The sequence below is a fragment of the Gracilinanus agilis genome, chromosome 4, assembly GCF_016433145.1.
Source record: "Gracilinanus agilis isolate LMUSP501 chromosome 4, AgileGrace, whole genome shotgun sequence".
Classification (NCBI taxonomy): Eukaryota; Metazoa; Chordata; class Mammalia; order Didelphimorphia; family Didelphidae; genus Gracilinanus; species Gracilinanus agilis.
In genome coordinates this window covers 327,031,136-327,057,815 of record NC_058133.1, presented here as the reverse complement: position 1 = coordinate 327,057,815, position 26,680 = coordinate 327,031,136, and the positions used below count along the sequence as shown (strand labels likewise).

The window sequence follows — 26,680 nt, the reverse complement described above, 5'->3', positions numbered from 1 at the left end:
GTAATTATATATATAATGAAGTAGCTGAAGCTGAAGCACCTGCATGGGAAGTTGCTAGGTCCCATCTCCACAAAGATTGTTTTCCAGGTTAATGACTATAAGTACTAGGCTGCAAGCTGGGCCCATAGTAGGGATGCTATTCCTGGGACTCTTGGAATTACCCAACTATCTTTAGCTGTTGGCCAGTAGATAGTATTGGTGTTGGTACAAATGGTCAGCCCTTCCTTTATGTGGGTTGCTTGCCTTCAAGTATTACATTTGTAGTTGTATATAATGTTCTCTTGGTTTTACTCATTTCATTATTCATTATCCCATGCAATTCTTTCCACATTTTTTAAAATTAGCCTGTTCATCACTTCTTATAGTGCAGTAATATTCCATCATAATCTTACACTACAATTTGTTTAGCAATTCCCTGATTGATAGGCATCCCCCCAATTTCCCACATTGCCAACACAAAGAGAACTGACCTAGGATTGTTATTGTTAGGTCTAAGGGGTATACACAGTTTTATTTATTTATGGGTATAATTCTAAATTGCTTTTACATGTGCTTTAAAGTTAGTTCTAAATAACTTTGAAAGGTCCTTAACATTTCATATGAAAATAATGAATAGGTAAATATTACTAGAAATTATATGAGTAAATCCTAAGATTATTGAGTTAATCTTTTATCCATTTCAGTCTGGAGGAACCTTATCAGTCTGGCTGATTTAGGGGAAGAAAGAATAGTTAGTTTAAAACAGGTGTCAAATTCATGTCTCACAGATCACATATAGCTAACAGCACTTGCAATTGCAGTCCAAATTAAATGAAAATGTAATCAGGAAATATTTAACAAAATGAATTATGTTGTTGTTCAGTCATTTTCTGAACTTTTAGACTCTTTATGACCCCATCTAGGTTTTCTTGGCCAAAATACTAGGATGGCTTGCCATTTCCTTCCCCAGTTCACATTACAGATGAGAAAACTGAGGGAAATGAGGTTAAATGATTTGTCCAGGGTCACACAGCTAGTAAGTATCTGAGGTTAGATTTGAAATCAGGAAAATGAGTTGTTCTTTTTTTTAACTCCAGGCCCAAAATTCTATCCATTCTACCATCTAGCTACCTGAAAAATGAACTTAAAAAACAATAAAATATAACATTACATTTTAAAAACTAAGTATATGACCTACAAAGATCCTCAGATATGAATGGTTTAGTGGCCTCTGTTTCTATTTGAGTATGATGCCACTGCTCTAAAATGTAGATGCTATTTGATTGGCCATAAACTTACATCATTCTTATTTGTATCTGTTCTTTCCTTCCCTCTTCTCTTCCTCACACGTTCTCTTTGTCTCTCTGTCTCTCTCTTTCTTCTCTGTCTTTGTCTCTCTCTCTCCTTTCCCTCTCCCTTTCCCTTTCCCTCTTTCTCTCCCCCCTTCACCCCACTAAGAAGAGGTTCATTTCTGATGTTAAACCATTTGTCAGTGCCAAGGGCCCTGGGGGCAAGAACTTTTCTACATCTTTGGGAACTGTGACAGTTGAAGCAGCTGAGGCTGTAGCTCCTACAGGGACACTTGTTAAATTACAGTTTCATTAAGACTGCTTCTCAGGTTCCTACCACTTTGGCCACTAGGGAGTGCAGACACAAAGATGATTGTGTTTGTTTGGGTCCTGTTTAATTTACATCGCTTTGGGTTATGCTCATTTAAAGTAAGAGAAGAATGGAACAGTAATCTCCCAGAATGATGGTAAAATGGACATTAAAGAAGGAAAGGCAGGATATAGAATTAAAGACAAGGTTCAGAAATATAGTCTTTAAGGCTTTTACTTCTATTGGTTACTTAATATTTGTAGATATTAGTAGAGGCCTTAGAGATCATTTATTATAGATAAAGAAACTGAGCCCCCAGAGTGATTTTTCCATGGTCTCACTGCTACTTGGTAGAGCTACAGTTGGAACCTGTTCTCACTTTTTAGAGAATGATTGCTAATTTTTAAAAATTATACATGTGCAGAAAAATAAAAATACATTTGTTAAATACTTCTCAATACTTCTTGTGGAAAACAATGGTGTGGTGAATTAACTAGAAAGAAGAAAGAAGGATTAATTTGCAGCAGTGAGCGCCCAGCTGAGTGGACCCAGACAGTTTCATGATTTTCTCCAACCTCATTCAAGTATGTAGAAGGAAAGGGAGAAGATGGTGGGAGTGATCTAGATCTGAGGTTTGACAGGTTGGCCAGGCAAGATTGACAATATGATAAGGAGCAATGGAATCAGGGAAAATGAACTGTCCTTTTGTTTTGCTTGGGGAAAACCTAGCTAGATAATTGTTGGTTCCAAGGGTTCTTCATCTTTTTCTTTTTTTTCCTAAATAGACTTTATTCATATAGTTTTTTCCTTTATTGATATAATTCTAAACTCTTCCAAAATGATTGTACCAATTTATGGTTTGAAAAACAGGGCATTCCTCTCTTTATACATTTTCTCTTAATTGACTATTTCCATCTTTTGTCAACTTTACCAATTTCTGAATATATATAAAGTGATAGATCAGGGTTGTTTTAGTTGCCATTTCTCTTTTTATTAATGATCTGGCACATTATTACATATGGTTATTAATAGTTTGTAATTCTTTTGAGAATTATTGTTCATATTCTTTTGCTAGTTATCAATTGGAGAATGACTTTATATATATTTATTTTAGTTGTCTATGTATTTTGGATACCCAACCTTTAAGTAATTTAATATGAAGTGTTTTTTTCTTCCCCAGTTACCCACTTCTCATCCCAGATTAATTTTATTTATGCAAAAGTTTTTCATTTTCATGTAATCCAAATTATTTATTTTACATTTTGGAATTTCTTCTATCCCTTGTTGAATGAAGGAATCATTTCTTACTCATAAGGGAAGGTATAGGATTGGCTTCCATTCTGATATTTTTATAATATTTTTAATATTAAAGTCACCTCCATTTTTAATTTATTATGGAATATGTAAGATGTCTCAATATTTTTAATGGAGAGGAACTGCTTTTTAAAAAAAAATTCTATGATCACTATGTACAGGGTACCTAGTATTGAATTTATTTGGAGTCATAGGATCATAGTTCAATAGCCAGAAGGAGCCTTAGGCTATGTAATTTTATCTAACTTCTGGCACAACTAATTTTATAGTTGAGGAAAGTGATTTCCAGAAATGTTAAGTGAATTGCTCAAATTCACGTAGGTTTTAAATGAGAGAATTTACATCTAAACTTTATTCTTCTCTCCATCCACTGTGTCTTCTCACTGTTAACTTGGAAGGTTCTGAACAAATTATTAGATACAGTCTGTATTAAAGCATACCAGCATATGTCAGCCTGGTATAACCATGTCAAAAATTTATTTATTTGGGAATCTTGTGTCCAGCAAGATGTTGGAGAAAACAATTTTCTGTGAACTTCTCCACTACCAAAAATTCAAAGGAAAGGATGGTAGGGATTATATACTAGTTGTAACTACACTAAAATCTTTAGGATAAGATAGATACCCATACAATGTAAAAACTTTATGATAACTGAAGACTTTTAGTACCTAGAATTCCCATTAAGCAAGTTATTCCCAACCTGACACTACTTACTATAGTGAGTAAAAGTAAACTCCCAGACTTATACCTCAGGTCCAGCTTGGGATTCCCAACAGCAATGATTCTTTCTGAATTGTCTCCCTCCACCATCTGCTTGCCCTGATTTGAGGTGATATGCCCTCTATCAGGGTTAACACTGATTAACTGATTAACACTGATTCTTCCCAGTGATTTGAAGGACAGGAGCCAAAGTTAGGTATAACAAAATTCAGCTTTAGTTGTGGTCATAATACCTATGGCTGGGAAGAAAAAATAGCCCTTATTGGGCTATCCTGGAAAATTATGAGATTTTAATATTTAGAGATGCAATTGATCTCAGAGAATAACTATCTTACTTCCTCACCTTAAAAGCAAGGTCATTGAGCCCCCCTTAGAGGTTATTACTTATTCAAAGTCACACAAGTGGGTTACAGAATAAGATTGACAGAGTTGGCAGAGGCTTCAGGCGCCATCTATAACAGTTCATACAGCATGCTTACCAGATTGTAATCCAGCCTTTGCTTGAAGATCTACCCTAAGGGGAAACCATCTGCCTTCTGAAGCAAACTTAAAGCTGCCATTGTAATTTTTCTTTTCTTTCATTTTTCTTTCCCTCCTTCATTCCATGATTCTTAATGATCTTTTTGTTTATGTTGTAGTCTGGCCATATTTTCTTTTGGATCTGCTTTTCCTCTCTACATTAATTCATATCTTCTCATGTTTTTCTGAATAGGAATTCATTTCTTACTGGATGATAATATTCCATTCATATGCCTTAGAGTTTTTAGTCATTCCTCCATCAATGGTTACTTACCTTTGTTTCCATTTCTTTACTGCCAAAAGAGTGCTGTTGTGGACATTTTGGCAAATAGTAGATGCTTATCTCAGTTTCTCATTTCTGTGAAATATAAGCTCAGTAATGAAATCATTGAGTCAAAGAGTACAGACTGTGGGTCACTTTTCTTGCACAATTCCAAATTGATATCCAGAATGGCTGTACCCTTTCATAGCTCTACCAGCAGTGATTGTTTTTGTCTTCCTCTATTCCTTCCATTATTGAATATTCTCCCTTTTTTTTGGCACATTTGTTTTAATTTATATTTCTCTTTTACAGTGGTTTGCAGCATGTTTTCATGTGGTCATTTATAGTTTTCTTGTTTGGAAGTGGTCCCTTATCATAATCAATTCCCATTTAGTTGTTGAATATCAGGCATTTATTAGTGATATTTTATGCGAATGTACCCAGCTTTCATTTTTCTTCTTTAAATTTTCATTAATTTTATTAATGAAAAATTATTTATTCTCATATTTTATTATCTCTTTTATCTGTTACTTGGCTAAAAATTCTCTCCCTAGCCATAGTTTTGATAGGTACCTGATTTAATTTCCTTTTATTTTTTTTTTAATGATGTAAACTTTTCTATTTAGTCCACGTACAGAGGCAGCTAGGTGACACAGTGGATAAAGAGATGAAACCGGAGTCAGGAAACATTAATTCAAATCTGTCTTCTGACATTTATAGCTGTATGGCGCTAAGCAAGTCACTTAACTAACTTATGCTTCAGTTCCCTTTTCTATAAAATGGGAATAATAATTCCTACCTCCCAGTATCCTTATGAGGAAAACACATGAGATTATATTTGTAAAACATTTTGCAAATTTTAAAGTGCTTTATAAGTGCTAATTATTATTGCCGTTGTCATTATTTCCATCTGTAGCTTATTATGGTATAAGATAATACTCCAAAACCAGCGTCTTCCAGGCTGCTTTTTCATTTTCCTTGCAGTTCTTACCAAAAAGGGAGCACTTTCACCCCTAATTTTTATTTTGGGGTTTACTGAGTATAAGACTACTGGTTTTGATTGCTTTTTTTTTTTAACTATTTATCCAGTCTGCTCAGCTTTTGCTCTTCTGATTTTTTACTAGTAGAAAGTAGCTTTAATGACCACTGCTTTATAATATGGTCTGAGGTATGGCAATACTTTTTGCCTTTAGTCATCCTTTTTCATATTTTCCTTGAGATTCTGAATCTTTTTTTCTAAAAGTACTTAGTTATTCTATAAAATGTTTACTAGTCAATTCGATTGGTGTAGTACTACATATGTAAGTTTTTTTGAGAGATAGAAATAAGATTTTTAGTATATAGGCAAAATGTAACCTTGAACAGTGTCTATCTTTAATAATTTAATTTGTTTTATTTCTGTAAAGATAGTTTTATTATATTTGAATAAATATTACATGTTTCTTTATAACTTTTTCCTGTGTGCTCTATCCATTTTGTCATGATTTTGAATGATACTCCACTTGTCATTTCTAGCTGAGTTTTTGTTAGATAAACATGCCAATGACTATTGTGTATTTTTTTTATCCTACTACCTTGCTAACACCATTAATCATATGATTAACAACAAAACAAAAACAGAGCTGCTCAGTTCTCATTTTGCTTTCTTTATTGGCCAAAAAGAATGGCCTTTTGCACCAAAAATTACAAACTAACAAACAAGCAAAAAAAACAGAAGTTGACATATCAAAGATAAATAAGGAGCTATTAAGAGGGCTCCAAACTGTCCTTGGTGAATTCAGGTCACCTGGAACAGATGATTTCCATCCCCAAGTACTGAAAGAACTGGGTAGATGGGATCACTGAGTCATTGTTAGTGACATTTAAAGGTCATAGAGATACCATAGAACTGGAAAAGGACAAATGTTATTCCATCTTTTCAAAAGAGAAGAAAAGAGAGCTGCACACTCTAGGTCAGTGAGATTGACTTTAATCCCTGGTAAAATTGTAGAACAAATCATTAACTGATGATTGACAAACTTCTAAAAGAGAATCAGTGATTACAAAGAGCCAGCATAACTTCATCAAGAACAGATATTAGACTAGTGTCATTTTCTTTTCTTGTCAAGATTACTTAGGTAGAAGATAAGAGAATACTGTGAATGTTAGTGTACCTAGATTTTTGTGAAGCTTTTGATAAACTATTTCATATTATTCTTAGAGAGAAACTGAAGAGACAGTTTTGAAGATCAGACAATAATACAATTAAGTAGATTCAGAACTAGTTGGATGACTAGACTCAAATGGCATTTATTAATGGTTCGGTGTCAGTTTGTATTAGGTCTCCAGTGGAATACCCTAGAAATATATCCTTTAACATTTTTAACAGTGACAACTAAAGAAATAGATAGCATGCTCATCATATTTTCAGATGACAAAAGCTGAAAAGAATAGCTAATATACTGGACAACAGAGTTAGGATCTAAAAGGATCCTGGATTATATGGCTAGTCCTTCACTTTAGGAAAATCTTTTTTTTTTTTTTCAATTAAGTGGAGGATAGATTAGAGTGAAGAGTATCAGTCTGAGTAGAAAGAAGAGAACATAAGTAGAGAAAGAAACGGCAAGATTTAACAACTGACTAGCTGTGTGAGATGTGTAAGAGTGAAAAGTCAAGATTGACACTGAAGTTTTGATTCTATGTGACTGGAGAGAAGGTGTTGCTTTTAACAGTAATAGAGAAGAATGGCAGATAGAGAGTGAAAGATAAAGAGTTCTGAGTTAGACATTTTGAGTTTGAAATAGTTATAGGACATTCAATTCAAGATGCCCCCAAGACAGTATGTGAATAGGACTTTAAAACTCAGGAGAGAGACTTGGTCTAGATATATATAGATCTTAGTATTATCTGCATAGAGATGATACTTGAATCCATGAGAGCTGATGGGATCACAAAGTGAGAAATAAAACCAGGATGGATCTTTGGGGCATATCCATGTATTACATGAATGAAGAACCAGCATAAGCAAATGAAAACGAATGATCAGATAGAGAGAAGCACCAGGAGATAACAGTATTACTCAAGTCCAGAGAGTATCAACTACATCAAAATGTGTAGGATCAGATAAAAAGAATAGCATCAGAAGCTACCAAGAGCTCAAAAAGTATGAAGATTGAGAAAAGATAATTAAATTTATCAATTAAGATGTCATAAGTATCATTAGAAAGAACATTTTAGTTGACTGATGACATTGAAAACCAAATTGCAGAAGGAAGGTGCCCTAGCAGTACCAGATATTAAACTGTACTATAAAGCAGCAGTCATCAAAACAACATTAGATAGGTACTGGCTAAGAGACAGAAGAGAGGATCAGTGGAATAGACTTGGGGTAAGTGACGTCAGCAAGACAGTGCTATGATAAAGCCAAAGAGCCCAACTTTGGGGACAAAAATCCACTATTTGACAAAAACTGCTGGGAAAATTGGAAAACAATATGGGAAAGATTAGGTTTAGATCAACATCTCACACCCTACACCAAGATAAATTCAGAGTGGGTGAATGACTTGAATATAAAGAAGGGAACTAAGTAAATTAAGTGAACACAGAATAGTATATTTGTCAGATTTCTGGGAAAGGAAAGATTTTAAAACCAAGCAAGAGTTAGAGAAAATTACAAAATGCAAAATAATTTTGATTATATTAAACTAATCAACTACATTGTTTTTGTTTTGTACAAACAAAACAAAAACAATGTAGTCAAAATCAGAAGGGAAACAACAAATTGGGAAAATATCTTTACAACAAAAAACTCTGGGGAGCAGCTGGGTAGCTCAGTGGATTGAGAGTCAGGCCTAGAAACGGGAGGTCCTAGGTTCAAATCCGGCCTCAGATACTTCCCAGCTGTGTGACCCTGGGCAAGTTACTTGACCCCCATTGCCCACCCTTACCACTCTTCTACCTGTGAGCCAATGCACAGAAGTTAAGGGTTTAAAAAAATTAAAAAAAAAACTCTGACAGGGGTCTAATTACTCAAATATACAAGGAGCTAAATTAATTGTATAAAAAAATCAAGCCATTCCCCAATTGATAAATGGGCAAGGGACATGAATAGGCAATTTTCAGATAAAGAAATCAAAACTATCCATAAGCACATGAGAAAGTGTTCTAAATCTCTACTAATTAGAGAAATACAAATCAAAACAACTCTGAGGTATCACCTCACACCTAGCAGATTGGCTAAAATGATAGCAGGGGAGAGAGTAATAAATGTTGGAGGGGATGTGGCAAAATTGGGACATTAATGCATTGCTGGTGGAGTTATGAACTGATCCAACCATTCTGGATGGCAATTTGGAACTATGCTCAAAGGGCTATAAAAGACTGCCTGCCTTTTGATCCAGCCATACCACTGTTGGGTTTGTACCCCAAAGAGATCATAGATAAAAAGATTTGTACAAAAATATTTATAGCCATATTTTTTGTGGTGGCAAAATACTGGAAAAAGAGGGTATGTCCTTCAGTTGGGGAATGGCTGAACAAATTGTGGTATATGCTGGTAATGGTATACTACTGTGCTCAAAGGAATAATAAACTGGAGGAATTCCATGTGAACTGGAATAACCTCCAAGAATTGATACAGAGTGAAAGGAGTAGAACCAGAAGAGCATTGTACACAGAGACTGATACACTGTGGTAAAATTGAATGTAATGGACTTCTGTACTGGCAGCAATGCATTGACCCAGGACAATTCTGAGGGATTTATGGAAAGAATGCTACCCACATTCAGAGGAAGAACTACAGGAGTCGAAACACAGAAGAACAAGTGCTTGAACATATGGCTTGATGCAGACATGATTGGGGATGTAGTCTCAAAATGACCACACCAATGCAACTATCAATAATATGGAAATAGGTCTTGATCGATGCTGCTTGTTAAAACCAGTGGAAATACTCATCGGATATGGGGGGAGTTACTAGGGGGGTGAAGGGGAAAGTAAGAACATGAATCATGGAATCATGGAAAATCTCCCCCCCCAAAAAAGAAAGAAAACAAAATTGCAGAGGGTTTAAATGAGAGTGACAGAAAAGAAGAGAAGTTGAGAAGAGGATGAGAGATATAGGACACAGTAGATTTAGGTTAGAGTTTTTGTTTTGTTTTTAAGAATGGGGAGACTTGGGAATATTTGAGGGCATCAGGAAAAGAACCTGTGCATAGATAGAGATTTAAAATTATATTGAGAAAATGATTGGAGTGCATTCCATTGCAGAAGGTAAGAGGAGCTGGGATCAAAAGTACATATAAAGGGGTTATATTTGTTAAGGAGAAGGACCACCCTACATCAACAACTGAAGTGAAGGAGAACATAGTTGGGGATGATGTCAGGGACAATGAAATGAGTAGAAAAGAAGAATGGCCTCAATTTTTTCAATGGAGAACAAAGCAAGGACATAAGAGTTGAGGGAGTAAATTGTATGGGAAGCTTGAAAAGATAAAAGGTTTGGAATAGTCACTATGGTAAGTGGGATGGGAAATCCATTAGGGGAAAATTGAAGGTTTGTTTGCCTACAAAAGGCAGTAAGGATTATGTTAGATAACAAATTTGTACCCAATTTGTACAGTTTTACTTCTTTTAGTTCATTCAGTAGGGAATAAATAGGAGCTAAGGGGGAAGATAGTGTCAATCTTTCAGGATTGGATTTTAATGAGGTGTGCTCAGTAATAAGTCAAGACATTAGAAGATACTGTAGAATTGAACTGGTTCACCAAAGGTTCAATTTTGGGAAGGGAAGAGAATATAACCAGAATAGGGGTAATAATTTAGGAAAGTACTGACATGGCAGGGAAAAAAAATTAGTTTTAGTAGGAGTGAGGGGTAGGTAGGGAGAGCTAAGAAGAAAAAAAGGTTATGAGTAGACAGGAATTTCAGAGTTTTTGAACATAAAACTTGGAATCCTTGGGTGATGCTACGTTAAGATTTTATGTGTAGCTAAGGTAGAGTGAAAAGAATTAAGTCAAAGGAGTTGAGTAAACTGAGGAACTTAAAAGTTAATGTATTTGAGGGAATATGAGAAGTTATTGCTAGTGGATAGAGAGCCAAGAAGACCTAGCCCCACCTGTGACCCATACTGACCCAAACTTAATAAGAAAGGAGGGAGGATGTGATTCATTTGAAGTAAGTCATATTTGCTAGGTTTTAATACATTTTAACTTTTATTTTTATAATGCCCAAACTTCAGACTTATATTTTAAAATATCTTTTAGTATAATTAAAAACAATAGTGTCTGAAAACATTAATGATATTTTGAGTTAAGAATGCAACCATTTAATGATATGATCTCTATGTATTTTAGAATAAAAGATTTTGAATATTGTGTTGGTTAATAGATCACTTTTCAGTTAATTGAATAGCTATTTTAGTGTTGTTTCTGTGAGATATATACATACTTACAAAGAGTGCTTGAAAAAGCTATGATTTCTTGGGGAAACAACTGGTATGGAAGCTTCTACCACACAGATAGCAAACTCTCAGTGATTTAGCTAAGTTCTGGGATAGGGACTTGCCTGAGGCAAATAAGAGGTTAAGTATCTCCTCTAGGTCATAGAAATAATATCAAAGGCAGGATTTGGAACCTTCCAGACTACAAATTCAGCATTGTACCCATAAATATAAATGATTCCTTAAAAAATCATTAGTAATAGAGATTATGTATTTTTAAAACATACTTTATTGTTTTAGTCTCTTTCAGATGATTCATTTGAAAACTCAAAAAAGACATATAAACACCACAGAAAAAGAGATTTGAAAAAGAAAAATTCAACACCATGGTGGTTAACAGATGATAATTTTGAAGATGATGGTAAATACTTCCATTTCATAATATGAACTATTTTGACCACAAGGTGTCAGTCAAGACCTTTCTTCTGGATTTTTGAAAACTAAATAACAAACATGTAAGAAATATTTGAACACTGAGATTTTGTCATTAGTGTTCATAGCTGATTTTTTCCTGCTTTTCATAAAATTCTATAAAAATATTTTAATTGTGAAAGACTATATTTCCATATCATGAGGTTTTGTCTTGGAATGATTCATTATTTCTTAAAAGGGCTCTCAAGTAATGTAGAAATATGTATATTTTGCCAAAATACATGATTCCAGGTTGATGTTTTTGGTGGGCCTATGATTTCATTGGTGTGATTTCCCCTACTGGTTTCAGGTTCCAGCATGACTTGTTATCCTGTTCTGTTCTTGTCCATGTATTTCCATAAATTCTTTAGAGCAGGGCTTCTTAACCTTTTTTGGGTGTGTGTTATTTGTCAATCTGATGAAAAGCCTATGGATCCCTCTGATGCTTAATAGCTGTGTGACTGCGGACAATTCATTTAAACTCTCCCTACCTCAATTTCTTCATCTATAAATGAGGATGATAATAGCAAATAGATGTTGGGAGGATCAAATGAGATGATACATATAAAGTGCTTTGCAAATCTTAAAGCACTATAGAAAGACTAGTATTATTATTGTTAACCATTATCATCATCATCATCCTTATTCTGTGTATCTATTGCACGTTGCATCGTTATTAAAGAACTGAGAAGAGAGTGAAATTCGACTATATGTTGATGTGGAAACATTTGCATCCTAAGATTGTTTCAGATTATGCAATCACACAAAAGCCATTCCCCAAACCTTTTATCTGAAGTTTTATAGGTTCGTTAAAGTACTTTTAAAGTAAATTAAAGTATTTCATTAAATGTACTTTTGCTGTGAATTATTCCAAAACCTTAGAAGACCTCGTAGAATATGAGGTCATGGAATATAAAATATCTTGGCATTGTTCAGGATAGATCTTTATTGGATCATCTGGGAGCTGATTATGTAGCAGATGTGAGAAGAGCTTGGAGCTTTGGTGAGTTGCTAAAATCTTTTATAAAAAGGCATTTTAATTGGGGGTGATAATGTTAAGCAGTAAGGGTAGGATCAGAATTTCAGATGGAATAAAAGAGAATCTTGGTCTGCCTTGGAACACTTACCATGTAGGATATGATCTGTATCCTTGGGAAGAGAGTATTTGCTGCAGGAGTAACAGGAGGAAATATAAGTTAATTAGATCTGTTTAACAAATATTTAAGCCATTACAAATTTATTAATAAGAAAAAAATTTATGTAGGATGATTGCTTTAGAAAACTTTAAGAGTAAGTCAGAGAGATGTTTGCAGATAATTACAAGGGAAGAAATTTGAAAGAAGAGGGGATCAAGACCTGCAAAGGTTACCACTACTTGGAACAATAAAGTAAGCTATTACAATGTGCTGTTGAAAGAGGAGGAAGAGGAATAAGAATTCAATCAGGAGTTGAAGACAGTTTATAAAATCAGATAACCACTGACAAACATCAGCTATACAAGAATACCAAGCATTACAGGAGGACTGTCAGAGAAGTAGGCAGAAATAAGCTCATTTTTATAATGAGCTAGGAACATATAACATATAGTGAGCTTATTGCTTAACTTAAGACTCTTCAAAGCCTTATTGAATAATATCTCAAAGGAAGTTAGACATGCAACAGGTCCCAAGAAGAATTTATCACTTGGGTATCTAAAGACACAGATCTGTGAATCCTTTCCTGAGAGACAGAAAACCTAAGAAATGTTCTCTGAAATTCTCCTTTGGGAAATGAAAGGAAATATGTAAGAAACTCTTCATGGTAATATAGACTATGGATTTATTAAATTGCAAGGCAAGCAACTGGGACAGCCTAGGAATTAGATGTTGCAAAGCAAAGTTAAGTATAGATTAAGTAATACCTTGGGAGCCATTGGGATTATAAAGAGCATAGAAAAAAAGAGCAAAGTTGTAAATTTTGTGTAGTGAACTATTTTATAAGCGTGGGGGTACCATATGCACAAGAGAGTAGAAGCTATGGCACTGGCAGAAGTACAGTGGATTATATAAAGAATATAGATATGGGATATCGCTCCCAAATAAAATTATGGAGAGGAAACTAGAGTTTCTATGCTGTGGACTTTAAAAATAGAAAGATCAAAAGACATAGATAGTTATACCTTGTGAATAATTAAGACAGTTTTATCCACATTGCACTAGAATTTGCTAAAGAAATAAATCGGGATTGTTGAACTGTTCTTAAAACTAGGAAAGTCAGAGGAGAAGTAAGATTGCTATTTTTTATTATATTCTGCATCATGTATATTAACATGCTACTTGAATTAATGTAGGGGTTGGTCACAATTGTCTGAGGTGGATCAAATGCTGTATTTGGAATTCCAGATGATTTCAGTGGGCAAACTATTTTATTGGGTAAAAAACTTGATGGACCATTTTTGACACAGACTGGGATCTAGCAACACCAGTGTGTGACACAACAGTATGGAGGCACAGACAAATTCAGGGAGGATATATTGCATGTAAAAAATGAATAACTATTGTGTATATCCAAGACCATCCTCAAAGACTCCTAAGTTTTAAGGGAGTTATTTGTCTGCACCGAGGAGGGTGAAGAAAGGCCAGAAAAGGAGGAGTTTCCATATTAGGAGTTCCCCTCCTCTAATGAACAACCAAATATTGGATAGGACTGAGAGGATATTAGAGGAAGAAGAGAGAGAGGGGGATCCTTGCTCAAGACTATGTTGAGTTTAAGATATCTCTTATCAGATTGCAAATGGCAATTAGAGTTGAGAGACTGGAGCTTAGGAGAAAGTTTAGGCATTGGATAAGTAAATTTGAGTCATCAGCTCAGGGGTAATAATTGAATCTTTGGAAGCAGATGAGATCACCAAAATAAATAATATAGATGGAGAAAAAAGCCCAGGACAATAGCCATTCTTCTGTAACTTAGTTTTTCCTGTGTAGATAGTTAGGCTGAATTCTTGAGTGATTGTGGCTCTCATTTAGAAAGATATGCAGTGTTCTTTTACTTGATGAAATGAGCACAATATTGTCTGAAAACAGGAAGGTGTGGATTAACTCCCTCTCTATGGGAAATCTCCCTACCCTTTGGGCCTTGCACAGTGCAGGCACCATAAAAGTGCTGAACACCCTTAGTTAATGTATGTCTTTCTTTATATATTTCTTTATATTGATAATCACAATATTATCAAATTTATTTCTTTTTTCCATTATTTTTGATAAAACTGTGTGTGTGTGTATGTACATATGTTAAAATAATAGGCCTCTATATCATATGTGTATGTGGCTCTATCAAAGATATATGTGTGTGTATACAGTGTATGTCTATATATGTGTATTGTTGTGAGGAAGATTAGATTAGTTATTGATTAGGTATTAAGTACATAGCAGAGGCTTTGAATTCAACAGACAAGGTAACAGGATATAACTGGGTTTAATTATGAACAACTAAAGGGTGGGATAGGGATAACTACTCTAAACCCTTAAATCTAATGACATAACCCACAGGGAAAAGGGAAGACTTACTTCTACACTAACTTAGTAATCTAAACTGACAGGGCCCAAGGAGCAGTGGAGTCTCTGGGTGACTGCCTCAGACCTGGAACCTGCCAGGCTTGAGCAGCTCAGCTAGGGGCTTTGTGGCTTTGGGATTCTCACTGCAATCCACTGGTGATCTCTGGATGCCAAAAGCCAAGGTAGTCTCAGGTACCAAGTAGAGAAGGTGTGCTCAAGACTCTGTCCACCAGATCTCAAAACTTTCTCCTCTTCCTTGATACAGGACTGTTGATCTTCTCTCTTTGCTAGATGCCACCACTCAGGATCCCAGGGGAAAATCAGGATACAGGATATCCTTTTACTCTGAGTGCTCCCAGGGCTAACCACAGTTTGTGTTAACCCCCCAATGGAGTCCCACTCAGAGCACAAGTCACTTCTTCCTGCTCCCTCATTCCATCCTGGAATTCCCAGCTCCAGCTCCTTCCTGCTATGTACTTAATACCTAATCAATAACTAATCTAATCTTCCTCACAACAGCTTATATAAATATATAGATGTATATGCACGTGTGTATAGGAAATACTTTATCAGAGGAGAGCCTTTAATCATTTATTTAAATGTTTATTTAAAATTTTTTATTTAAATCTTAATTTTTTTATTTAATTTTTAAGATTTAATTCTTTTATTTAAATTTTTTATTTTTATTTAATTCTTTTATTTAAATCTTAATTAAAAAATTAAGATTTGTGTGTTTATGTACATTATATATGCATATATACCACATATATATTTATATGCATATTATATGCCTATATACATACAATATATTGTATGTGTATTTGTGTGTATATCTATATCTCTATCTATATATGTATATATATATGCATATACATAATCACCAAGGTAAGCAGTTACAGAATGAATGCAGATTAGAAATATGTATCCCTTTTACTTTAATAGGGCATAAATGATTTTTATCTTCATTGAATTCAAGAAATGAGTTGTAGTGCATATATTTTATTTTGTTTGTTTTTATATATTAATAGGTATTATTTATATGTGTACATATATAGATTTTAAACATATTTCTTTTTTATTATTACTATGTATGTATGTAATCAAAAAGAATTTAAATGAATCATTATGCAATTATAATGCCTATAGGATTGTATGTTAAAATTTTAATTGAATAAAAGAAAAATATCTGTAGAAGATATAGCTACAAACACAATTATCTCCTTTATTCTGATGGATAAAATTAGCAGGTTAATAAACAGCAAAATGTGGATAATAAATCAATAAGGATTTTTATAAACGGAGAAGCTTCATGTTAAAGGTAATGCAATTTTGAAGGTATTCAGGGATCCATTCTCAAGGTATATGAGAGGGAGGAAGAGGATAATGACTGCTTTGAAAAACAGCAACAAAAAAACAAAGATCCCAAAATAGGTCAGATGAAGGGGAAAGGATCCATATGCCCAAAAATATTTATAGCATAATTTTTCTTGTAACAGAATTGAAAACAAAGTGCATGCTCACCACATGAGAGATGGATGAATAAACTGGCAAAGGAATATAAAAAGGGGAGAAGTGCCCTAGATGGTCCCTCTTAATAGTGTGCCTACATATTAAAGCACTTTGCAAACCCCAAAGTGCTATTTAATCGTCAGCTGTCATTATTATCCAAGCACATAACATTAGAAATGTTTCAGCAGAGGCTTGCTACAAAGCACTGTGGTGAAGTGGGAAGAATTTGGAATTTAGTTCCAGTTGTGTTACTAATTTGTTACATTACCTTGGGCAATCCCCCTCTACCTTTGTATACCTCAGTTATTCCATCTAATAAATGATGAGTATTAGCTAAAAGAATTTTATGGTACCTTCTGTCACTCACATTTTGATTTCAGTGTTTATCAATTAGCCCAGAATATCCTCTTCTGATCAATTTGAGGTACTTGCTTCCTGAAGAAAAAGCATGTTTGTCTCTAGAATTTGGGGAGTTAATGTCCCTTGATTTTGGCTTACTCTACCCTTTTGGAACCATTTTTTGACCCACTATACCTCATCTATAAATAAAATAATGATCTAGACTTTGAACTGTCAGTAGGTATTTGGATGTTCATTCCAATATTGTGAAATTGCTCATGGTCTATGAGTAAAATAAACCACTTTGAAAAATCTTGGGAGTTCCTCTTCCTTTAAAGTAATAAGTATAATAACTTGACAACATATCGTTACAGAAACTAAGAGTATACAGATATTGTTGAGTAGCTCTTTAGCAAGATCTTTGTTTAGTACTGTTGCTAAATAAAAAAACTTGGTAACCTTGGTGGCATAGTTAACTGTTGTGTATCATTGCTGACTTTAAACAAAATTTTTAAAATCACCTATGTGTAGGGCACTATACAAATTATGTTAGAAAATTTATATGCAATAATAAATTTTATTTATAAACATTAGGGTTTTTAAAGTATTTTAACTATTGTCAAATATAGATATCAGTTTTAAGAAAACTTGGTAGAAAGCATATACTAAAATTGGTCTCTTTTTTTTCTGCTTTATCCCTACCATCCTGTAAAGTTGTGGGTGAACATAAGAGCAAAAAAGACTTCATAAAGAAATGGTTAACAAAGATTCTGCATAATAGAAGGGTATATTGTCATATTCAAACAGGGAACATGAGTATTCCATTTTACTTTTTTCTTTTTAAGAAGTCATCTATTGATAGCATTGTTAGGTTGCTGACTAAAAGAAACTTCAAGTTAAACTCACCAAGAAATGCCTTGGCTAAACTCTAAGACTTCACTATTTAAAACATATGTAAATGCATATATGCATATATATACACATACATATTTGTGTATGCATATATGTGTGTGTGTGTTGGACAACCAAGAGAAAGTCTTTTATCTACTGGGATCATCAATTCTAATAACCCATGATTGGTACTTTTCTTTAAGAAAACAAAGTTGAAATTGGATTGTTATATAGCATGGGGAGGAATATGAGTCATTCTTTCAAAAAGAAACAGAGGTGGGCAGGGTATTTGACATGCAACACCAAACAATGGAATGGAAACAAGTACAATAAGCAAGAATGGACTAAGCAACATAATCAATCCTCTCATGCTTTTGGAAAAAGCAAGACTATTTTTAAAATTTTACTTTGTGGAACTAATGAGAAGTTAGAGAATATATTGGGTCAAAGGATCTCAGGGAGGCTAAAAAAGAATGAGAAAGAGGAAAGGGTAAGCAAGCTAACCTAACTGAAGCAGCAAAACACACTAGGGAAAAACAGGAGTTTCTTTTTAAACATAAGAACTTAAGGAATGATTTATTAATTCATGCAAAGGAGGAATTTAATAGTGTATCACAAATTAAAACTCATGTTTCTTTATAAGTGAAGTTGTATTTGGGGTTTGGGGAATTACAGAGAAAAGGTGCTTGGACTAGAGGAGGTGAGGAAAGAGATTCAGGGAATGCAATACAACTTGATTTCAAGAAGAGAAGTGCTTATTTCTTTTTTCCCCTCAACCTCCGGTACTCTAGGAAAGCAGGAATAGAGCATTTGGTGTGGAGGAGAAAGGGAGGAACAGGAGTCAGATTCCACTAGAGGCAGGGAAAGGCTTGAGGGATATCAAGATGCATGCCCCAGGAGGTAGCTGCAGTGGATAGAATACTGGGCCTGAAGTCAGGAAGACATATCTTTCTGAGTTCAAATCTGGCCTCAGACAATGACTAGCTGTGTGACCCTGGGCAAGTCACCTAACTTTGCTTCAGTTCTTCATCTGTAAAATGAGCTGGAGAAAGAAATGGCAAACTAGTCCAGTATCTTTGCCAAGAAAACCCCAAATGGGATTACAAAGAGTTGGACAGAACTGAAATGAATGAATACCAACAAATATATGTGTAGTAATATAAAAACATTTACCCATTAGCCTGTGTATCCTTTTGTCCTTTTTATTTAAATCCTTGACTTTGTCTTAGAACTGATACCAAGTATCTGTTCCAAGGCAGAAGAGCAGTAAGAGTGAGGCTATTGAGGTTAAGTGGCTTGCCTAGGGTTATACAGCTACAAAGTGTCTGAGGCCAGTTTTGAACCCAGGACCTCCCATCTCCAGGCCTGGCTCTCTATCCACTAAGCCAACTAGCTACTCCTGCATGTACTTTAAAAAAAAAATGAATCACATGCAACAGCTTAACCTCTTTTTATACAAGCTTCTTGTTCTTTGTATACATGTTCATATTGATGATTACTAAGTTCAAAATAAAGAAGAAAATTTAATTTAAAAATAAGTGAAATTTTATTTTAAGAAATAAGTGAAGATCTGAGGTCAAAAATATAAAGGAAAATGGAAGGTTCACAAGTGCCTAAGTAAGGTATAAAGGATCTATAAATGGTACATATAACTACTGTAACTGTGCTTGGCCGTTTTATAACTCAGCAAAATTTTCAAATATGTGCATTCATATTCTGGTTCAGTCTGAATTCATAATAAATAAAGAATTTGTAACATTGATGAAGCAACATACAGAATGCTTATAGCCACAAATAAATAATATGACCTGGTCTCCATAGAGAATTGTATTTTGTTCTTTTTCCTTTCCTATGGCTAAATTCATAGTTGTTGTCTGATAGGGATGAGGAGGGAATCAACAACAAAAGTCAGAGCTGTCTATCCAAGGACTTATAATAATTTCTTTGGTTCATAGTTAACAGCTCCTCTCTTTGAGGGCCCTTACTACTCTTTTGGTTATTTCCAGGTCCTAATAAAAAAATTATTGCATTCTGTTCTTGAAGCAGATGAACTGGATTGCCTATAATAAGCATATCCAATGGCCAAGCCTTGAAAAACATGTAGCTGAAAACTTTTTTGGGGAATTTCCTTAACTTATTAGAGATTTTTATTTCTTTCATCATATTTAAGGGTTTATTATTTCACATTAATGTCATTTTAATTTAGTGGCATTTGTGTATTAAATATCTCCCAACAACCATTCCCTGGAGATTTAAAACTATTTAGCAGTAGAAGGGGCTAAGAAAAAAGATTAAGGATCAAGGATTAAGGATACTTGTTCCTTGCATGTAAGGAGTTTTTTGATCTATTTTATTTTTATTCCCAGCACCTAACACAGTACCTGGCACATAGTAGGCACTCAATAAATACTTATCGAGTAATTAAATTTATTCTTGTAACTTAATATTTTAAGTTACCATTGTGTTGGTTTCCTTGGACATCATTTTTTTTTTAATCTTGGCTTTGTGGAGTTTTCATTATTGTTGAAGGAATACAAGACATGTATTTGCAGTATAATTAGAGTTTTAAAGTATTTTCTTTCTTGACTTTCTCTTGACCCAATAACTTACTCTGTCAACCAAATGGTGGCAATTGATTGCTTTGTCTTGAATTTACAGTATCCATGTTTAAACTGAAAATTTAACTTGAGGCTTAGGGTGAAAAAAGTGTGGCAATTCTTCCTCAGTATGGTTCAATTTGATTAAAGCCAAGATTTTTCTGCCCTTTTAGTAACCAAATGATATTTCTGGGACAGCCATTTATCTATTTGGTCACCCAAAACAGAGAATTAGAGATTATTTTGTGGTTGATTTGATGTCAGTTGTACTCACAGGACATTTCTAATAAGTAAAATTGTTGCATAAGAATTACTATTTCCATTCATTTAATTTATATCTTATTAATAGTCTCATCAGATGCTCTAAATATGATACTTATGAGTTGGTGAAGTTTAAAGGGATCCAGGACATCAAATTTTCTGTTTTAAAAAATCTAAATTCCAGGCAGCTTAATTATTTGTAATTATACACAAATTTACATTCTAGAACTAAGCTTCTTTTAAGCAAATGAGAGAGTATATGTTTTAATTATAATTCTTTTTTTAAACATTTATTAATATTCATTTTTAACCTGTTTACATACTTTATGCCCCCACTTTCCTCTTCACCCCCCGCTTTCCCCCCACCCACGGCCGACGCACATTTCCACTGGTTGTAACATGTGTCCTTGTTCAGGGCCTATTTCCATATTGTTGTTAGTTGCATTGGTGTGGTAGTTTCGAGTCCACATCCCCAATCATGTCCGCCTCAGCCCCTGCATTCAAGCAATTGTTTATCTTCTATGTTTCCTCTCCTGCAGATCTTCCTCTGAATGTGGGTAGCGTTCTTTACCATAAATCCCTCAGAGCTGTCTTGTATCATTGCATTGTTGCTGGTACAGAAGTCCATTACATTCTATTTCACCACAGTATATCAGTCTCTGTGTACAATGTTCTTCTGGCTCTGCTCCTTTCGCTCTGCATCAGTTCCTGGAGGTCTTTCCCATTCACCTGGAACTCCTCCAGTTTATTATTCCTTTTAGCACAATACTATTCCATCACCAGCATATACCACAGTTTGTTCAGCCATTCCCCAATTGAAGGACATACCCTCCTTTTCCAATTTGTTGCCGCCACAAAAAGCACAGTTATAAATATTTTCGTACAAGTCTGTTTATCTATGATCTCTTTGGGGTACAAACCCAGCAATGCTATGGCTGGATCAAAGGGCAGGCATTCTTTTATAGCCCTTTGAGCATAGTTCCAAATTGCCAGCCAGAATGGTTGGATCAGTTCACAGCTCCACCAGCAATGCATTAATGTCCCAATTTTGCCACATCCCCTCCAGCATTCATTACTCTCCCCTTCTTTCATTTTAGCCAATCTGCTAGGTGTGAGGTGATACCTCAGAGTTGTTTTGATTTGCATTTCTCTAATTATTAGAGATTTAGAACACTTTGTCATGTGCTTATTGATACTTTTGATTTCTTTACCTGAGAATTGCCTATTCATGTATCTTGCCCATTTTTCAATTGGGGAATGGCTTGATTTTTTATACAATTGATTTAACTCCTTATATATTTGAGTAATTAGACCCCTGTCAGAGTTTTTTGTTATAAAGATTTTTTCCCAATTTGTTGTTTCCCTTCTGATTTTGACTACATTATTTTTGTTTGTACAAAAGCTTTTTAGCTTAATATAATCAAAACCATTTAATTTATATTTTGTAATTTTCTCTAACTCTTGCTTGGTTTTAAAATCTTTCCTTTCCCAGAGTTCTGAAAGGTATACTATTTTGTGTTCACTTAACTTATTTATAGTTTCCCTCTTTATATTCAGGTCATTCACCCATTCTGAATTTATCTTGGTGTAGGGTGTGAGATGTTGACCTAAACCTAATCTCTCCCATATTGTTTTCCAAATTTCCCAGCAGTTTTTGTCAAATAGTGGATTCATGTCCTAAAAGTTGGGCTCTTTGTATTTATCTTACACTGTCTTGCTGACGTCATTAACCCCAAGTCTATTCCACTAATCCTCTCTTCTATCTCTTAGCCAGTACCATATTGTTTTGATGACTGCTGCTTTATAGTATAGTTTAATATCTGGTACTGCTAGGCCCCCTTCCTTCACATTTTTTTTTCCATTATTTCCCTTGATATTCTTGATCTTTTGTTATTCCAAATGAACTTTGTTACAGTTTTTCCTAATTCAGTAAAGAAGTTTTTTGGTAATTTCATAGGTATGGCACTAAACAGGTAAATTAATTTGGGTAGAATGTTCATTTTTATTATGTTAGCTCGTCCTACCCATGAACAATTAATGGTTTTCCAATTGTTGAGATCCAGTTTTATTTTTTTGGAAAGTGTTTTGTAGTTGTTTTTGTATAATTGCTGTGTTTGTTTTGGTAGATAGATTCCTAAGTATTTTATATTGTCTAGGGTGATTTTAAATCGTGTTTCTCTTTCTACTTCTTGCTGCTCTAATGTGTTGGAAATATATAGAAATGCTGATGATTTATGTGCATTTATTTTGTATCCTGCAACTTTGCTAAAGTTGTTGATTATTTCTACAAGCTTCTTAGTTGATTCTCTAGGATATTTTAAGTAGATCATCATATTATCTGCAAAGAGTGATAGTTTAGTCTCTTCCTTGCCTATTTTGATACCTTCAATTTCTTTTTCTTCTCTAATTGCTACTGCTAGTGTTTCTAGTACTATGTTGAATAATAGAGGTGATAAAGGGCATCCTTGTTTTACTCCTGATCTTATTGGGAAGGCTTCTAATTTAACCCCATTGCATATGATGCTTGTTGATGGTTTTAGGTATATACTGTTTATTATTTTTAGGAAAGGTCCTTCTATTCCTATACTTTTCAGTGTTTTCAATAGGAATGGATGCTGTATTTTGTCAAAGGCTTTTTCAGCATCTATTGAGATAATCATGTGATTTTTGTTTGTTAGACTATTGATATGGTCAATTATGTGGATGGGTTTCCTAATGTTGAACCAACCTTGCATTCCTGGTATAAATCCCACCTGATCATGGTGGATGATCTTCTTAATTACTTGCTGGAGTCTCTTTGCTAGTATTCTATTTAAGATTTTTGCATCTATGTTCATTAGGGAGATTGGTCTATATTGCCCTCTTGTTGTAGAACTTCAGGGCAATTTTGCTGAATAAATTCTTTAAGTATGGAGTCCAAGTTTCTATTAATTTCTGCCTTTTCTGGAAGACCAATGATTCTCAAATTGTCTCTTCTCGACCGGTTTTCTTGGTCTGTCACTTTCTCATTAAGATATTTCATGTTTCCTTCTATTTTATCAGTCTTTTGACTTTGTTTTATTTGTTCTTGTTGTCTTGAGAGACCATTATGTTCTAATTTTTCAATTCTAGCCTTTAAGGACTGGTTTTCAGCTATAATCTTTTGGTTTTCCTTTTCAATCTGGTCATTTCTGGTGTTCAATTTGCTTATCAGTTCATTTGATTTCTGAGCCTCCCTTTCCAATTGCAAAATTCTGCCGTTTAAAGCTGTTATTTTCTTGCCAGATCTCTTCCATCTTCTTCAACATCTCATTTTTGAACTCTTCAATAGCTTGTGACCAGCTTTCATTTTTTTGGTGAGGTTTGGATATGATTACTTGTTTGTCTTCCTCTGTTGTCTGGATTTTCTCTGTGTAAAAGTTGTTGAGTGTTCCAGAGTTTTTCTTGATAATCTTTTTTCTTCTTCTGGAGTTCTCGGCTTGCCATCGTTAGCCCCGCCCCTTTTCAGCTTTGTCTTCATACTCAGGGGCTGCCTGTGCTTTCTAAGCTCCTGGGGGCTCCAGTCTCCTTGTCCTCGGGGTCAGGTCTCCTGGTAGACCCTGATCTGCCCCTCTGCCCAAGGCTCCTTCAGCAGTCTCAGGGGCTGCTTCCACAGCCGTGCTCCTGTCTGCTCCGGGTCCTCACTTGAGGTCCAAGCCTGGGCTGCTGGGCTGGAGATCTTTATTCAAGCCTAGGGCACTGCCTTCACCAGCACAGAAGCTAGGGAAAGTCTCTGTGTTCGAGATCTTTATTCTTGCTTAGGGCACTGTCTTCACCCAAGCAGAAGCTAGGGAAAGTCTGTGGGCTGGAGATCTTTATTTGTGCCTGGGTGGATGCCTTCACCCTCATAGATGCTCAGGAAAGTGCCTGTGTTAGAGATCTTTGTCCCCGCCCACACTCTGGAAAGTCGGTGTGCGCCCCCCAACCACTTGGGGTCCCTCCGTCTTGCAGCACACAGGTACAAGCCCTGGGGCTGCTAGTGATTTACTGGTTGCCCCAGTCCTGTTTTCACTCTTGTGCTTTGGCCTTGGCATTGTGTGAGGTGTGTGGTGTGGGGGGTGGGGGATGGGCTTCTTCCTCTCTCGTTTTAGTGAGAGTTGTTTCACACCTTTATAGCGTGGAGATGCCCCGATTCTGCATACCTTCAATGCTGTGCCCTGTTGTGGGGTTCCTTCGTTCGTCTGGGTTCGTTTTTATTTCCCCTTGAGGAGTCCTGTATGCTTCAGTTAGGAGAGATCGAGCAGCTGCTCCTTACTGTGCTGCCATCTTAACCAGAAGTCCTTAATTATAATTCTTGAGAGAGGATTGTCAATAATTTGGAAGTCAGTGTCTTTTTACTTCCTCAGAATTCTGTAGTTAAAGCTGAGACAAAGAATATTCCACTGAGTCTTTGATCTCATTAGTGTAACTAGTCTCTTCAATATTATAGATCACAAACTTTCCATGCCTACCCATCCTGTGCCACTTTTATCTTCCTATAAATTTGCTAGAGGGTGATCCAATCAGCATGCATGGGGTGTTCCTTTAGAGGTTCTTAACATTCTGTGAATACCAGTAGAACATGCAGCCTGTGCTCATATTACATGACTAGTCCATCATCTGTTTCAGTGCCCAATTTCTCAAATGATATCTTTCATACCTCTTCTTTGCTTTTCTTCTGTTGCAGTGTGTTAATAACAGCCTGCTCTCACACACCATGAGACTTTCATTGCAAATAACTTTAAGCAAGCCACCTTAGTACAGTGCCTAGCACATAGCAGGCACTTAATAAATGCTCATCAACTTGCTGATTATTGACTATGTTTACCTGTTTTATTCTTTCCATGACATTAAACACTAGAGCATTGAACATTTATTATTTGCTGCTAGATCTTTTAGAGCTTTGACATATGTAAGGGAGAACCCTAGCATTCATTGAAAGCCTTGACGACTTTGCTTGGTTCTGCCAAAGCAATTGTATTTTTTATAGTCAACATATAAGTACTGAGTATGTTTTAGTTAGTTGTGTGATTTAGTAAAGATGACAGCTATATAGTATCATTTATGAAAACCGGTCTTTTCCTTTCTTCTACCTTCATCAAGGATGCCCTAATTGCTTTATAGATTATAATCATAAAATTAAACTAGGTGGCTCAGTGAACAGAGAGCCAGGCCAAGACATAGGAAGTCATGGATTCAAATCTGGACTCAGACACTTCCTAGCTTTGTGACCCTGGGCAAGTTACTTAACCCCAATTTCCTAGCACACTTGCTCTTCTGCCTTGAAGCCAACTTTGTATCAGTTCTAAGAAGGAAATAAAAAAGGAATGAAGGAAGGAAGAGGGGAAAAAGGAAGAAAGAAAAGAGGAAGGAAGGAAAGAGATTATTTAGAAATTGAAAATGGACAAGTGGATATACAGTTTCTGATATTCTTTTGACTACCTTTTTATGTTAGTGAAAATAAGATAAGAACTTTTTTTCCTATGCCTTTGGTATCTTCCCTTCCTTCAATTATCTTACGGATCAATGTCCTAAATTTTTTTTTTTGCCTTTAATATGTTCCTCCACAAATGGATGCTTTTTAAAAAAACAATTTTTTCATCTTTTTCTTTGAGGCCTTTTCTAGTTTACCATGCAGCATGTATATATGACTGATGACAAAAATCTAACTGTTGTATTTTCACTGACCTAAATATCAAAGAGAGTTGGTTATAGAATTTTTTTACTTGTTCTTTTTTTTTTTCTGTTTGGTGGTCTTCCAGTTTTATACTTAAGTGTCCTCTGGATGACTTGTTCATTTTGGCCCTAAAGAGGAGAACCAGTAGCAATGAATACAAGTTGCAAGAAAGCCAATTTAGGGTTGATGTCAAGAAAAACTTTTCTCACAACTAGCACTGTCCAGAAGTTAAATTTACTTGAGAGAGGTAGAAGGTCCCTTTCCTTGGAGGTCATCAAGAAGAGGCTCAAGGACCACTTGCCTCCTACATTATAGTGGGGGTTTTCCTCATGTATAGATTGGAGTAGGTAGCTGCTGAGATCCCTTCCAAATCTTAAACTCCAGTTCTGACTGCTTAACTGAATCGCTCGCCAACTTTCCCTGCTTCTCATAATTTTGAGGAAATACTACACTAATGTTAAATAGAATTACATATGTGCATATGTATATATGTGTTTGTACATCTTTGTGTATATATGTATACATACATATATATATATATAAAAGAATATGTGCACATATCTTCTCTGTAACCTTTGGCCCTGATATCTCTTG

General features: G+C 35.1%; 1 protein-coding gene across 1 annotated transcript in view; it reads left to right on the top strand.

Annotated features, from left to right (window-relative positions):
- The window catches only part of CEP162 (centrosomal protein 162), a 116,099-nt gene that overhangs the window by 3,804 nt on the left and 85,615 nt on the right, over positions 1-26,680 (top strand). The window contains exon 3 of the mRNA XM_044676320.1: positions 11,112-11,232. Within this exon, the coding sequence (XP_044532255.1) occupies positions 11,112-11,232 (121 nt within the window). The remainder of the gene's footprint in view (positions 1-11,111; positions 11,233-26,680) is intronic.